Here is a 15,000-nt window from a genome sequence, read left to right on the forward strand (position 1 = left end):
GTGTGTGTGTGTGTGTGTGTGTGTGTGTGTGTGTGTGTGTGTGTGTGTGTGTGTAGAGAGAGAGACAGAGATACAGAGAGAGAGAGAGAGACACAGAGAGAGATATTCTTGCTGTATTTGTGTTATGCACTTACATGTACATACGTTGATACAGAGAGCCCTTCTGTGTTTATGTTATCCATGTATATGCATATGCATTGATATTTGAATTATTGCCGTGGTTGTGTTTGTATATGATATTCAGTTTATGGTGTGTGGGTTTGTTTGTTTTTTTTCTCTTCTATAACCTGTCCGTCCTCACTATCTCAGTATTTCTTATGACCCCGCTACACTTGGTAATAAAGACTTTCTGCATTCTATGTTCCGCCGTATTGTACAGACTTCACAGAAAGTATTAAAGACATTCTATATAATCTATGTTCTAATCCACCATGAAAAAAAATCTTCACACAAAAATAATAAAGACATTCTAAAGTTTATCTCCTGTTCTGTTATACAGACTTCACAAAAGGCAATAAACACATTCTATATCACCTATGTTCTTTTCCGTTATATAGTCCTGACAAAAAAAAGTAATAGACATTCCATATTTTATAATATATTCTATTACCCAGACATGACAAAAAGTGATAAAAACATCCCATAATATATCTTCTGTTCTGTGATCCACTCTTCAAAAAATGTAATTAAAATTTTAAAAAAAACATTCTATGTTATGTACTATTACACAGACTTGACAAAAAGTGATAAAGGCATTCTATATTCATCTTCTGTTCTATTATAGAGACTTGACAAAAAGCAATTAAGACATTCTATGTTATCTGTTCTGTTCTATTCTACAGACTTGATGAAAAAAAAAAGTAATAAGGACATTCTACATTCTATATTCTGTTCTATTATACAAACTTGACAAAAAATAAGAGACATTCTATATTCTATATTCTGATCTATTATACAGACTTCTCAAAAAGTATTTGAGACATTGTATATTCTGTCTGTTCGATTATGCAAGGATCTAGCGACTGTATTGTAACGATGATTCGAATCAGTATCTGGTTCCAGGTTTATTTGTCTTTGTGGTTTTTGTTGTTGTTGTTTTTTGTTTGTTTGTTTGTTTGTTTGTTGTTGTTTTATTTTATGTTTTGTTGTTTGTTGTGGATATTTTTGTTGTTGTTTTGTATTTGTTTGTTGTTCGTTCTGTATATTTTTTGGTTGTTTTTTGTTTTGTTTACGTTTGTGCTTTTTGGTGGGTTTTTTGTTGTTGTTGTTTTGTATTCAAGAAATCTTCGCCACTGGAAGACAGGGTGGTAATCAGTGTTTTGTTTTGTTTTGTCTGTTTTATTGTTGTTGTTTGTTTGTTTTGTTTTGCTCTTGTTGTTTTGTTTGTTTGTTCGTTTGTTGTTGCCGGGTATTTTTTGTGTTTTTTTTTGTTTTTTTTGTTGTTTTTGTTTTGTTTCGATTTGTTTTGTTTTGGGTTTGTTTGGGGTTTTTTTGGGGGGGGTTGTTGGGGTTGTTTTTTTGGGGGGAGGGGGGTGGTTGTTAGGGTTGTTTTTTTTGTTGTTGTTTTTTTTGTGTGTGTGTTTTTGTTTTGTTTTGTTTTGTTTTGTTTTTGGAGGGTGCGGGGGGACGGTTTGGTGGGGGTGTTGTTTTTGTTGTTGTTGTTGTTTTGGGGGGTTGCTTTTATTTGTTTTTACCTGTTTTATATTGCATTGTATTTTACAGTTCTATGTCGCATCGCATTTAAATTACTATACTGTGTAATGTACTGTATATGCGTTTCATATATTTCTTCAGTGAATAATCAACCAAAGTCACTATGCCGGGTGATCTCATCAACTTGGTGATTCTTTCCCCCCAGACAACTTGCAGCCGTTTCTGGCACAGTGCATATTCAATGAGAACCCTGACTACGGCATCACTGTTATTCACCACACCAGTGAAATTGCGGTAAGTACGTCACAAGACATTGGGATGTACGTCACGAGTCGGGGGGATGACGTCACAAAATGGGCGTCTTCTTTAGGGGGTTATAGCGTATCGTGGGCTGGAATGTCTGTAGTGAGAGAGTTACGTCATAAGGAGGTTGTGATGTATACTCTACGTCATTATCACGAGTCTGGGGTGACGTCACACAATGGGCGTCTTCCTTAGGGGGTTATAGCGTATCGTGGGCTGGAATGTAAGCAGTGAGAGAGTTACGTCATAAGGTGGCTGTGATGTATACCCTACGTCATAAGATGGGTTGGAATGCCACGTCACAAGAGAGGGATCGGATTCAGACCATGCGCCGTGTTTTCTCTGTCTTTGAGTTCAGTGCCAGCATGAAGATTACGTGCTGATTTGTTTCGTTTTCCTCTGTCTTATCAGCATGAAGGCTGTGTGCCTTGTCTCTCTCTCTCTCTCTCTCTCTCTCTCTCTCTCTCTCTCTCTCTCTCTCTCTCTCTCTCTATCTATCTATCTCTCCCTCCCCCCTCTCTCTCTCCCTCCCTCCCTCTCTCTCTCTCTTTCTCTCTCTCTCTCTCTATCTCTCCCTCCCCCCTCTCTCTCTCCCTCCCTCTCTCTCTCTCTCTCTCTCTCTCTCTCTCTCTCTTTATCTCTCTCTCTCCGTGTCTTTCAGTTCAACATCAATGCCTCCTTCTCTGTACTTTATCAGCATGAAGGCTTTTTGCCGTTTTTTCTCTGTGTGTGTGTGTGTGTGTGTGTGTGTGTGTGTGTGTGTGTGTGTGTCTTTCAGTTCAACATCAGCGCCTTCTTCAGCCTGACGTACCTGCAGGTGACCTGGCAACAGCTGCTGGCCCTGGAGACTCGCTCCACCTTCTGTGTCCAGCAGGTTGACATCGACTGCCGCCAAGTTTCCCTGTCCTTCAGCGGGGGTCAGTGGTGTGGGGTGGTGTGGTGTGGTGTGGTGTGGTGTGTGGGGTGTGGTGTGGTGTGGTGTATTGTGGTGTGTACGGTTGGTGTGGGGTGTGGGGTTAACGGGGTGGTGTGGTGTGGTGTGGTGTGGTGGGGGATGGTCCACTTCCTTTGCGTTAGCTGTGCTTGACTATGTGTGTATATATACATATGTATGTGTACATAACTGCATGCATGTATATGAATGTGTTTTGTGTGTGCGTGTGTTTATGTAAGTTTGTGCCTGCCTATGTGTGATTATGTGTTAGGGTAGCTGTTAGATACACATGTATGTTAAAATGTATGTATGCAGTGTGTGTGTGTGTGTGTGTGTGTGTGTGTGTGTGTGTGGTCACATTCTGGTGTGTGTATGTAACATTGATGTAATGTTTTATGTTAACAAAAGCGTTTTTGTAAAGCACCTAGCGCAGATTTCTGGATAGTGTGCTATATAAGTATATATTATTATTATTATTATGGTGTTGTGGTGTGGTAAGTGGAATAGTGTGATGTGGTGTGAGGTGGTGTAGTGTGTGGGATAGTGTGGTGTTCTCTGCTGTGGTGTGAGGTGAGGTGATGTGGTTTGAGGTGGTGTGGTATGTGGGATGTTGTGATGTGCTGTAATGTGAAGCGGCGTGAGGTGGTGTGGTGTATACGATGTGGTGTGAGGTGGTGTGAGATGGTGTGGTGTGCGGGGGTAGGATGAAGGGTGGGGTGGTGTTGGGTAGGATGGGATGGAGTGGAGTTGTGCAGGGTGACGGGGTGGTGTGGTGTGGTGTGGTGTGGTGAAGGGTAACAGGTTTTGTGTCGTGTGTGGTGTGGTGTGGTGTGGTGTGGGGTGACAGGTTTTGTGTCGTGTGGGGTGGTGTTGGGTGGGGTGACAGGTGTTGGGTGGGGTGGTTTGTTGTTGTATGTTGTGGTGGTGCGGTATGTTGTCAACAAAAAAAAAACAAAAAAAACTTGCATTATGTGGACATCACTTTACCAAATGGCATATGCATATTAGATTTGTAATAACAGTTTCCAAAGCTCTTAGATCATGACAATATGTTGAAGTTTATCCCCTGGTTTATTAAAGACTTGATGTTTCTTGCTGAGCGCGGCTGTAATGTGTGTGAAACGGGTGTGAAGAAAGGAAATTTAACAACCTTTAATGTCATTTTTATTCGCAAAACGACCATGGGTAGCCTGTCTTAGGAGAGAGAGAGAGAGAGAGGGAGAGACTTTTGTTTCATTGAAGGAAAGGAATAAGCACGTGATGGCTTCTTTTCATCCAATCTCACAAAAGAAAAGATGAGATTAGTCAAGGAAATGCAGGGGAAAAAAGTGGGGGAAAGTAGATACACACGCACAAAATGGTACACAAAAAAAACCCAGAATCAGCAGCAGCAGTAACACCACCAACAACACACAAGAATACATATATTGCACACAAAAATGCAATGCTCTCTACACACACACACACACACACACACACACACACACACACACACACACACACACACACACACACAGTGCTCAGAACTCAGAACTCAGAACGGATACGGATGATTTATTCATCACAGGCCATGGCCCCTAATGAAGGGGTATGTGGACAATTCATAATACATATAGCATTGATTGTGCTCTTCGTAGAGACAGAGAGACACGGAGAGAGACAGTTCGCGAGACAGACAGACAGACAGAGAGAGTCATATCGAGACAGAGAGAGAGACAGAGAGAAGGGAAGGAGAGAGAAAGAGACATAAAGAGACAGAGACAGAGAGAGGAGTTACACACGTGGGTTACAAAGAACTGATTGACTACAGGAAGTGGCACGTGGAAAGGTCTGACCGATGTGGACCACCTCATCAATGACGCTCTGTCCACGTGTTCCTCTTCTGGGGACTGTCTGTGTGACGGCAGTGGTAACAGCAGGTACTCCTTCCTTCCTTCCTTCCTTCCTTCCTTCCTTCTTTCATTTCTCTCTTTCTTTCTTTCTTTCTTTTATTCTTTCTTTTCCTTTCTTTCTTTCTTTCTTTCTTCCTTTCCTTCATTTTTTCTTTCTATATCTGTTTCTCTTTCTTTCTTTCTTTCTTTCTCTCTTTCTCTCCTTTCTTCGTGCTTTCATACCTTTTCTCTCTTTCTTTCGCTCTTTGTTGCTGTTGTTTTGTTTTTGTTTTTTGTTGTTGTTGTTTTTGTTTGGTTGTTGTTGTTTTTTGTTTGTTTGTTGTTGGTTGTTGTTTTTGTTTTTTTTTTGTTGGTTTGTTGTTGTTGTTTTTTTTGGGGGGGGTTGTTTGTTCGTAAAATGTTTGGTTTGGTTTGTTTTTTTTGTTTGCTCTGTTTTTTTATTGGCTGGTTGGTCGGTCGGTTGGTTGGTTGGTTGGTTGATTGATTGGTTGGTTGATAGTTTTGTTATTTGATTGGTTGGCTGGTTGGCTCGTTAGTTGGGTGGTTTACAAGTCGGTTGTTAGGCTGGTTAGCTGGATTGTAAGTCAGTTAGTTAATTGGTTGGTTGGTTGATTGGTTGATTGGTTGGTTGGTTGGTTGACTGGTTGCTTGCTTGTAAAATTGGTTGGCTGTTGGTTAGTTAATCGTCTGATTGGTTGGCTGGTCGAGAAATTGATTGTGTTTTTTTTTAGGGGGTGAGTGGGGGGTGAGGGGGGGTTAGTTTGATTAGTTAATTAGTTAGTTAGTTGGCAGTATGGGTTCATGTGGTTAGTTGGTTAGTGAGTGAGTGAGTGAGTGAGTGAGTGAGTGAGTGAGTGAGTGAGTGAATTAGTTAGTTAGTTAGTTAGTTAGTTAGTTAGTTAGTTGGGTTCCTGTGGTGAGTGAGTGAGTGAGTTGGTTACTTAGGTGAGTGATTGAGTGAGTGAATGAGTGAGTAAGTTAGCTGGCAGTCTGGTCAGTTGGGCTCCTGTGGTTAGTACGTGAGTGAGTGAGTGAGTGGGTTGGTTGGTTGGTTGGTTGATTGATTGGTTGAGCAGCCTAGTCAGTGGGGGTTCCTGTGGGTGTGTCACCAGGGACAGCGGTCTGCTGACGAACATGAGCGCTCTGCCCATCACCTCCATGAACTTCTTCAGTGAGGTCCTGGATCAGCTGTCTTCCAACCCTGATGCCCTGTCCAGCATTACCATCGGGCCTCTGCAGTGCTCTGGTGATCCGCCTCACTGCCTGCCTGTTTGCCTGTCTGCCTGCCTCTCCATTCATTTGGGGGCTTTCTTCTTCTTCTTCTTCTTGTTCTTGTTCTTGTTCTTGTTCTTCTTCTTCTTCTTCTTCTTCTTCTTCTTCTTCTTGTTCTTCTTCTTCTTCTTGTTCTTCTTCTTCTTCTTCTTCTTCTTCTTCTTCTTCTTCTTCTTCTTCTTCTTCTTGTCCACCTCATCTTTCTCGTCATCATCATCGTCGTCCTCCTCCTCCTTCTTCTTCTACTCCTGTTCATCATTATCATCATCATCATCATCATCATCATCTTCTTCTTCTTCTTCTTGTTCTTCTTGTTTTTGTTGTTGTTGTTGCTGTTGTTGTTGTTCTTCTTCTTGTTCTTGTTCTTGTTCTTGTTCTTGTTCTTGTTCTTCTTCTTCTTCTTCTTCTTTTTTTTTTTTTTTTTTTTTTTTTGGTTGGGGTGGGAGTGGGGGCGTGGGGGCGTGGGGTAGGGTAGAGGGGTGGGGGGTGGGGGTGGCGGGGGGTATCCGTTCCCTCGTTCGTGCTTTAGTGCTTTGGTGACTTTTTCTATTCATTGGCAAATTGGTTTTGTTCTGTTTATTTGTTTGTTTGTTTATTTATTTGTTTATTCGTTTCTTTATCTGTCGTATCTATCTACTGATATTAATTTGTTTATCTGTTTTTCATTTCTCTATTTATTCATTTGCTTATTTATTTCTTATTTGTTTATTCATCTATTCGTTTGTTTATTTATCTCTATATCTTTTTTTTTCTTTTTTTTTTTTATTCAGTCACTTATTTATTTTCTTAGTTAGTTTGTTTGTTATTTTTGCGTGTCCGTTCCATCCTTGTTGTGCTGCTGACTCTATCATTCATCGGCAATTTTTTAAGTTGTTTTTTACGGGTTTTTTTCCCTATCTTCCTTCCTTGATTTAACTACACCTTCCTCCCTTCCTTGTTCTTCTTGCTTCCTTCCTTTCCGTTCTTTCCTTCTTCCTTCTTCCTTCATGCCTTCCTCCTTTCCTTCCTTTAAGCCTTTCTTCTGTGCTTCCTGTTGCTCTTCCTTCCTTCTTCCCTCCCTCCCATCCTTCCTTCCCTTCCCTTCCCTTCCTTCCTTCCTCCTTCCTTCCTCCCTTTCTTCCTCCATTTCTTCCTCCTCCCTTCCTCCCTTCCTTCCTTCATGCCTTTCAGTTACCCCACCTTCTTCCCCTCCTTCCTTCCTTCCTTCCTTCCTTCCTTCCAGTTACCCCACCTTCCTTCCTTCCTTTCTCCCTTCCTTCCTTACTTCCTGTAAACCTCTCTTCTGCCCTCCCATCCGACCTCACATCCTATTTCCTTTCGCTGGTCAGGCATCTGCTTAGCAAATGTGGTGTAGCGTATATGGATTTTACCGAACGCATTGACGCCTCCTTGAGTAACTGAACTGAACTAAATCTTTCCTTCTTGTAACTCTTCCTTCCTTCCTTCTCTTCCTTCCCTCCTCCTCTTCCCTTCCTGTAACCCTTCCTTCTTCCCCTCCTCCCTTCCTTCCTTTCTCCCTTCCCCTTTCCTTCCTGAAACCCTTCCTTCTTCCCTCCTTCCTTCCTCCCTTCTTCCTGTAAATCCTTCTTCTTCCCTCCCTTCCGTACTCTGTCCTTCCTGTAATTCTTCCTTCTTCTCTTTCCTCCTTCCTTCCTTCCTTCCTTTCCTTCCTCTTTCATTCCTCCCTGTATTCCTTCCTTCCTGTAACGCTTTCTTCTTTCCTTCCCTCCCTTCCTGCAACCCTTCCTCCCACCCTCCCTCCCTTCCTTCCTCATTCCTTCCTTCCTTCCTGTAACCATTCCTTCCTTCCTTTCTTCCAGAGCTGTTCCCGACGTGTGCGGACTTGGAGAACTTTGTCCGATCCAAGAAGGACTTTGGCGAGAAACTCCCCGAGGCTGAGTCTGTCGTGACTATCGATGCTGACGGCGCTGGCAACATCACCGCCTTTGAAGTGGAGTGCCGTTGGCCCGACGACACTGTTATCACTCGTGAGTGGTTGGTTGTCTTTGTGTTGTTGCTGTGGTTGTTGATGTTGTTGTTGTCGCTGTCGTTGGTTGACGGGCGCAATAGTCGTATGGTTAAAGCGTTGGGCTTTCAGTCTGAGGGTCTGGGGGTCCGGGATTCGAATCTCGGTAACGGTGCCTGGTGGGTAAAGGGTGGAGATTTTTTTTTTTTTTTTTTTTTTTTTTTAATGATCTCCCGTGTTAACACATGTGCAGACCTGCTTGTGCCTGAGCCCCCTTTGTGTGTGTATACGGCAAGCAGAAGATCAAATACGCACGTTAAAGATCCTGTAATCCATGTCAAGGTTCGGTGGGTTACGGAAACAAGGACGTACCCAGCATGCACACCCCCGAAAACGAAGTATGGCTGCCTATATGACGGGTTAAAATTGGTCATACACGTAAAAGCCCACTCATGTACATACGAGTGAACGTGGGAGTTGCAGCCCACGAAGAGAATTTGTCTTTAGTGTTGGTGTTGTTGTCTTTGTCATTTATGTTGTCGTTGTTGTTGTTGTTGTCGTCATCGTCGTCTTTGTTATTGTTGTTGTCGTTGTTATTGTAGTTGTCATTGTTGTAGGTGTTGTTGTCTTTTTTTATTGATGTTGTGGCTGTTGTTATTATTGTTGTCGTTGTTATTATAGTTGTCGTTTTTACGTCGGCTTATTGTTGTTGTCGTTGTTATTGTATTTGTTGTTATTGTCGTTGTTGTTGTTGTCGTTGTTGTTGTTGTCGTCATATTTGTTATTATTGTTATTGTAGTTGTCGTTGTTGGTGTTGTTGTCATTGTTATTGATGTCGTCGCTGTTGTTTGTTGTTGTTTTTTTGTGTTGTTGTTGTTGTCGTCTTTGTTATCATTGTTGTCTTTGCTATTGTAGTAGTTGTTTTTTGTCATCCTATTGTCGTTTTTGTCAGCTTATTGTTGTTGTCGTTGTTGTTGCTGTTGTGGTCGTCATCGTCGTTGTCGTCGTTGATGTAGTTCATATGCTAAAAACATCAGAGTATAGCATTTTTTTTTTTTTAACACCAACCAATAATCATCACCGTCATGCATCGGCTGTCCATTTTGAGGAACAGCAGGAGCATTTTGGAACGGGGTAAAAAAAAAAAAGTAATTAATATATGATCAGATAGATAAATAAGTAAATCAATTAATCAATCAAGCGATCAATAAATAAATGATGCTGGTAATTAAAAGACACATATTTTACTCCTTTTCTTCATTTCGTCTTTTATCTTTTCTTTTCTTTTTCTTTTTCTTCTCTCTCTCTCTCTCTCTCTCTCTCTCTCTCTCTCTCTCTCTCTCTCTCTCTCTCTCTCTCTCTCTCTCTGTCTTCGTCTTGGTCGTCGTTTTCTTGTTTTTTTCCCTTTCACATGAAATCATATGATAAAGAACAAAGCTAGTTTTACCCATAACATAATCATAATACAAACATAATTAACGAACTAGCAAAGGGAAAAGACAGAAAAGCGTGCTTATTGACTGTGTCAGTGAATTTTTTTTTTCTTGGGGAGGGGGGGTCAAACCTTTTTTTTCAGTTTTGTTAAGATGACGTGTGTATACGACAGAGCACATTGTCTTTGTGAACAGTTGACAAAACGGTCATGTGTGTGTGTGTGTGTGTGTGTGTGTGTGTGTGTGTGTGTGTGGCTCACCAGCCAGCAACCCCGAGGACAAAGTGGTAGGGGTGGACACAGAGGGCAAGTCACAGTGCTTCGACATCGTCTACAAAGACCAGGACGGTGACATCATCACGCCGGAGCAACTGCTCGTGAGTTCTCTCCCTTTGTCTCCACTTGGAGAAAGAGTTCTCTCTCTTTGTCTCCACTTAGTGAAAGAGTTCTCTCTCTTTGTCTCCACTTAGTGAAAGAGTTCTCTCTCTTTGTCTCCACTTAGTGAAAGAGTTCTCTCTCTTTGTCTCCACTTAGTGAAAGAGTTCTCTCTCTTTGTCTCCACTTAGTGTAAGAGTTCTCTCTCTTTGTCTCCACTTAGTGTAAGAGTTCTCTCTCTTTGTCTCCACTTGGAGAAAGAGTTCTCTCTCTTCGTCTACACTTAGTGAAAGAGTTCTCTCTCTTTGTCTCCACTTAGTGAAAGAGTTCTCTCTCTTCGTCTCTACTTAGTGAAAGAGTTCTCTCTCTTTGTCCCCACTAAGAGAAAGAGTTCTCTCTCTTCGTCTCCACTTAGTGAAAGAGTTCTCTCTCTTTGTCTCCACTTAGTGTAAGAGTTCTCTCTCTTTGTCTCTACTTGGAGAAAGAGTTCTCTCTCTTCGTCTCCACTTAGTGAAAGAGTTCTCTCTCTTTGTCTCCACTTAGTGAAAGAGTTCTCTCTCTTTGTCTCCACTTAGTGAAAGAGTTCTCTCTCTTTGTCTCTACTTAGTGAAAGAGTTCTCTCTCTTTGTCTCCACTTGGAGAAAGAGTTCTCTCTCTTCGTCTCCACTTAGTGAAAGAGTTCTCTCTCTTTGTCTCCACCAACAGAAAGAGTTCTCTCTCTTTGTCTCCACTAAGAGAAAGAGTTCTCTCTCTTTGTCTCCACTTAGAGAAAGAGTTTTCTCCCTTTGTCTCCACTAAGAAAAAGAGTTCTCTCTCTTTGTCTCCACTTAGAGAAAGAGTTTTCTCCCTTTGTCTCCACTAAGAAAAAGAGTTCTCTCTCTTTGTCTCCACTAAGAGAGAGTTCTCTCTTCTTGTCTCCACTTACAGAAAGAGTTCTCTCTCTCTTTGTCTCCACAAAGCTGCTGCTCCTCTGGTTGTTTGTGTTGTTGTTTGTTGTCGATGTTGTTGGTGGTGGTTGTGGTGATGGTGGTGGTATTTGTGTTGTTGTTGTTGTTGTTGTTTTCTTTATTTTCTTCCTCTACTGAGCCTACTTCTGAGTTCTGGGAATGATGAAACTAAAATAACATCAAGAGTGCGTGCGTGTGTGTGTGTGTGTGTGTGTGTGTGTGTGTGTGTGTGTGTCTGTGTGTCTGTGTGTCTGCCTGTGTGTTGTACTTGTGTGTATGTGTGTGTGTTGTGGTGTGTGTGTGTGTGTGTGTGTGTGTGTGTGTGGTCAGGCCCTTCGAGACAGGTCGGACAACTGTTTCCAAACGTTGTCGGTCAGCTGTCAGTATGCCCGTGTTCATGGCATGGTCAACTACACCACCTGTGATGGCGTCACCCAAGTCGGTGCGTTCTGTTTGGCTGTTTGTTTGAGTGTTTATTTATTTATTTATTTATTTATTTATTTATTTATTTATCTATTTATGTATGTATTTTTATGTATTCATTTATTTATATATCGGTCAGTCTGTCTGCCTATTTCTCTATCTCTCTTTCTGTCTGTCTATCTATCTGTCTGTCTGCCTGTCTATCTGTCTGTCTGTTATTTATTTATTTATCTTTTTTTTCTCTTATTTATTTATTTATTCATTCATGTAGTTAATTTGTTAGCGAGTTATATGTTTGTCTGAGCTCTGTCGGTTACGGAAACCAAATCAGCGTTGGAGATAAATTATGCAGAAAAATATATATAAGAAAAAAGTGGCAAGACAGGGTGTTGATTAGACGTAACCCACACAAACAAACATACAGTGACACTGGTCACTATAAACTGCGTCCATTTTGCCTTTGGTTCTTTTTCGTGCGCTAAGAGTATGCTGCATACGGGACCTAGCTCAATCGTCGTCTTCTTCTTCTTCTTCTTTTGCGTCTTCTTTTTCGTTCGTGGGCTACAAACTCCCACGTTCACCCGCATGTACGAGTGGACTTTTACGTGAATGACCGTTTTTACCTCGCCACTTGGACAGCCATACTGTTTTCGGGGGTGTGCATACTGCGTGTGTTCTTGTTTCCATAACCCACCAAACGATGACATGGATCACAAGATATTCAAGGTGCATGTTTGATCTTCTGCGTGCGTATACACACGAAGGTGGTTCAGGCACTAGCAGGTCTGCTCATTGGTTGACATGGGAGATCGGGAGAAATACTACTAACACCACGGTAAATTCCAGATACTTAGGAACATGCTTATCAATCTTTTTTTTTTCAACTATTTTTTAATTCCCCATCTCTCACCCATCCATTCCACACATCTTACATTCATTCAACGACATCTTTCTGCTGTGGTCGTTATACAGGGTTACCTGCAAATGGACAGGAAAGAGAAATGAAAAGTGTCATGGAAACACGCAATAGACAATGTTGGCAATGACATGATATTGTAAAGCGCATTGAGCTTTAAGAATATGCGCTATAGTAAGACATCTTAATAAATACATAGATAAATAAATAAACATTTCTTGAGACAATATAACATATAATAAATTATGTGACGGATGTCTTTACATTCTTTTTAAAGAAATGCTAAAACAATGTTTTTGTGATGATTTTTTTTTTTTTTTTTTTTTTTTTTTTTTTAGCCTCTACTCTTTTTTTTTTAACGATGCAGCTCTTTTTTTCAACAAAGTGAGTCGCATTTATAGATACTGAACAAGCGAGGCAATATAAGGTTTAACAATACAAAAATGTGGGCTATAAAAAACCTGCGAAACGAAGGAGACATGGAGGTGGACATATCATTTTACAACTTGCTCAGCTCAACATGAGCACGTGAAAGCGGAGAGTTACGGCCCTGATGAGACACACAACCCTGACACGAATACCTTGACCTTCACAAAGAGACATGTGTCAACAGAACTCACTCAAAATTGTCGCCATTTTGCTTGCGACGCGCCTTGCTTCAAGACGTGCATCGTGTGGATGAATTAAAACAAAAAGACTTATGCTTATTAACTCTAAGCAAACTTAGCACTGCAAAAATTGCCTCATGCAACCTGCCCGACTGGTGTGGCCGAAACCCAGGGGGGCTCGAACTCAGGAAACTCAAAGCGAAACACCAGCGCTCTTAACCAACTTTGTAAGGAGTTAAGAGCCCAAACACTTGACTGGGGGAGTGCTTCTTCTCTGAAGACCTTGTATTGTCCAACTCTCCCTAGAGTTTCTTATCACTTTGTAAGGAGTTAAGGGCCGAAACACTTGACTGCGGGTGGAGGGGGGGTGAGAGGGGGTAGGGGGTGCTTCTTCTCTGAAGACCTTGTATTGTCCAGCTGTCCCTAGATTTTCTTATCACTTTGTAAGGAGTTAAGGGCCGAAACAATTGACTTAGGGGGACTTCTTCTCTTAAGACCTTGTATTGTCCAGCTCTCCCTAGAGTTTCTTATCACTTTGTAAGGAGTTAAGGGCCGAAACACTTGACTGAGGGAGGGCCTCTTCTCTGAAGAACTGTTGTATTGTCTGACTCTCCCTAGAGTTTCTTATCACTTTGTAAGGAGTTAAGGGCCGAAACAATTGACTGAGGGGGGCTTCTTCTCTGAAGACCTGTTGTATTGGCCAACTCTCCCTAGAGTTTCTTTTCACTTTGTAAGGAGTTACGGGCTGAAACACTTGACTGAGGGGAGTGGGGGGGGACTTCTTCTTTGAAGACCTTGTATTGTCCAACTCTCCCTAGAGTTTCTTATCACTTTGTAAGGACTTAAGGGCCGAAATAATTGACTGGGGCAGTGCTTCTTCTCTGAAGACCTTGCATTGTCCAACTCTCCCTAGAGTTTTTTATCACTTTGCAAAGAATTAAGGGCCGAAAAACTTAACTGAGGGAGTGCTTCTTCTCTGAAGACCTTTGTATTTTCCAGCTCTACCTAGATTTTCTTATCGCTTTCTAAGGAGTTACAGGCTGAAACACTTCACTGAGGGGGTGGGGATGGGGGGACTTCTTTGAAGACCCTGTATTGTCCAGCTCTCCCTAGTTTCCTAACACAAGACGTTGTTTGATGACAGGGTGGGCGGGCAGTGTGGGCCAGGACAGCTGTCAGTGTGGGGTGACTAGGCACTGTCAGGGCGGTCCGGACTACGAGTGTCACTGTGACCTGGAGGACAGCAAGTGGCGCGAAGACGGTGCTGTCATCATCCGCAAAGAGAGACTGCCTGTGTGCCAGGTATTGGGGTGTGGTGTGGTGTGGTGTGTGTGTGTGTGTGTGTGTGTGTGTTTGTGTGTGTGTGTGTAGGGAGGGGCGTGGGTAGGTGGAGGATGGGTGGTTGGGTGTGGGGGGAGTTGTGTGTATTGTGTGTGTGCGTGTGTGTGTGTGTGTGTGTGTGTTGTTGTTGTTGTTGTTGTTGTTGTTGAACAGTTTTATGACTATTTACTACACGGTATAAATTTGCTCTCTCTCTCTCTCTCTCTCTATATATATATATATATATAGAGAGAGAGAGAGAGAGAGAGAGAGAGAGAACACATGTACATGTATATATTTGTTTACCGATCAGAATGGATTTCCACAGGGGTTTTTTTCTAGAAGACCGACGCTCGTTGCCGTGGGTTATTTTTTCAGTGCACTAAGTGCATGCTGCACACGGGACCTCGGTTTGTCATCTCATCCGAATGACTAGACGCTCGATGTGATTTTTCCAGTCAAACTTGGGAGAAAGAACGAGACCAGGAATCGAACCCAGACCCTCACGGACACTGTATCGGCATTGTCAAGCGTCCTGGTTGTTCTGCCACCTTCCTCTACGGCCATGTGAAGATGAAGAAAACTAATATATCCATCCAGTGGTGCTTGCGATGTCGAAAGGGTGTTGAACGGGTGCGGGGTTTTTTTGGTTGTTGTTTTTTTGTGTGTGTTTTTTTTTGTTTGTTTTTTTGTTTGTTTGTTTGTTTGTTTTCCAAAAATTGCGTACACAGCGAAGCACTAGGCTTCATGCTGTGTGTGAAGGATAAATTCTTATTTCTGTTTTTCGCGATGCCGTCTTCTTCCTGTTTGTGACGAAACCAGGTTAACGTCGAACAGCTGATAAATAAAATAAAATAAAATAAACACTTGTGCTGTTATTTCCGTGCGAGACTGAAACAAAGCCATCCGCCGTGGCGAAGTGGTTAGAGTCGAGGACTGTCGGCTGGGAGGACACTGGT

At 42.1% G+C, this 15,000-nt stretch overlaps 1 protein-coding gene across 2 annotated transcripts in view; it reads left to right on the forward strand.

The window, feature by feature from the left end:
• The window catches only part of LOC143290501 (uncharacterized), a 132,678-nt gene that overhangs the window by 83,980 nt on the left and 33,698 nt on the right, over positions 1-15,000 (forward strand). For both annotated transcript variants that reach the window (XM_076599997.1, XM_076599998.1), the window contains 8 exons: positions 1,859-1,947; positions 2,735-2,873; positions 4,701-4,809; positions 5,895-6,028; positions 7,875-8,042; positions 9,717-9,829; positions 11,105-11,216; positions 13,866-14,023. In XM_076599997.1, the coding sequence (XP_076456112.1) occupies positions 1,859-1,947; positions 2,735-2,873; positions 4,701-4,809; positions 5,895-6,028; positions 7,875-8,042; positions 9,717-9,829; positions 11,105-11,216; positions 13,866-14,023 (1,022 nt within the window). The remainder of the gene's footprint in view (positions 1-1,858; positions 1,948-2,734; positions 2,874-4,700; positions 4,810-5,894; positions 6,029-7,874; positions 8,043-9,716; positions 9,830-11,104; positions 11,217-13,865; positions 14,024-15,000) is intronic.

The sequence above is a fragment of the Babylonia areolata genome, chromosome 15 (genome assembly GCF_041734735.1).
Source record: "Babylonia areolata isolate BAREFJ2019XMU chromosome 15, ASM4173473v1, whole genome shotgun sequence".
NCBI lineage: Eukaryota > Metazoa > Mollusca > Gastropoda > Neogastropoda > Buccinidae > Babylonia > Babylonia areolata.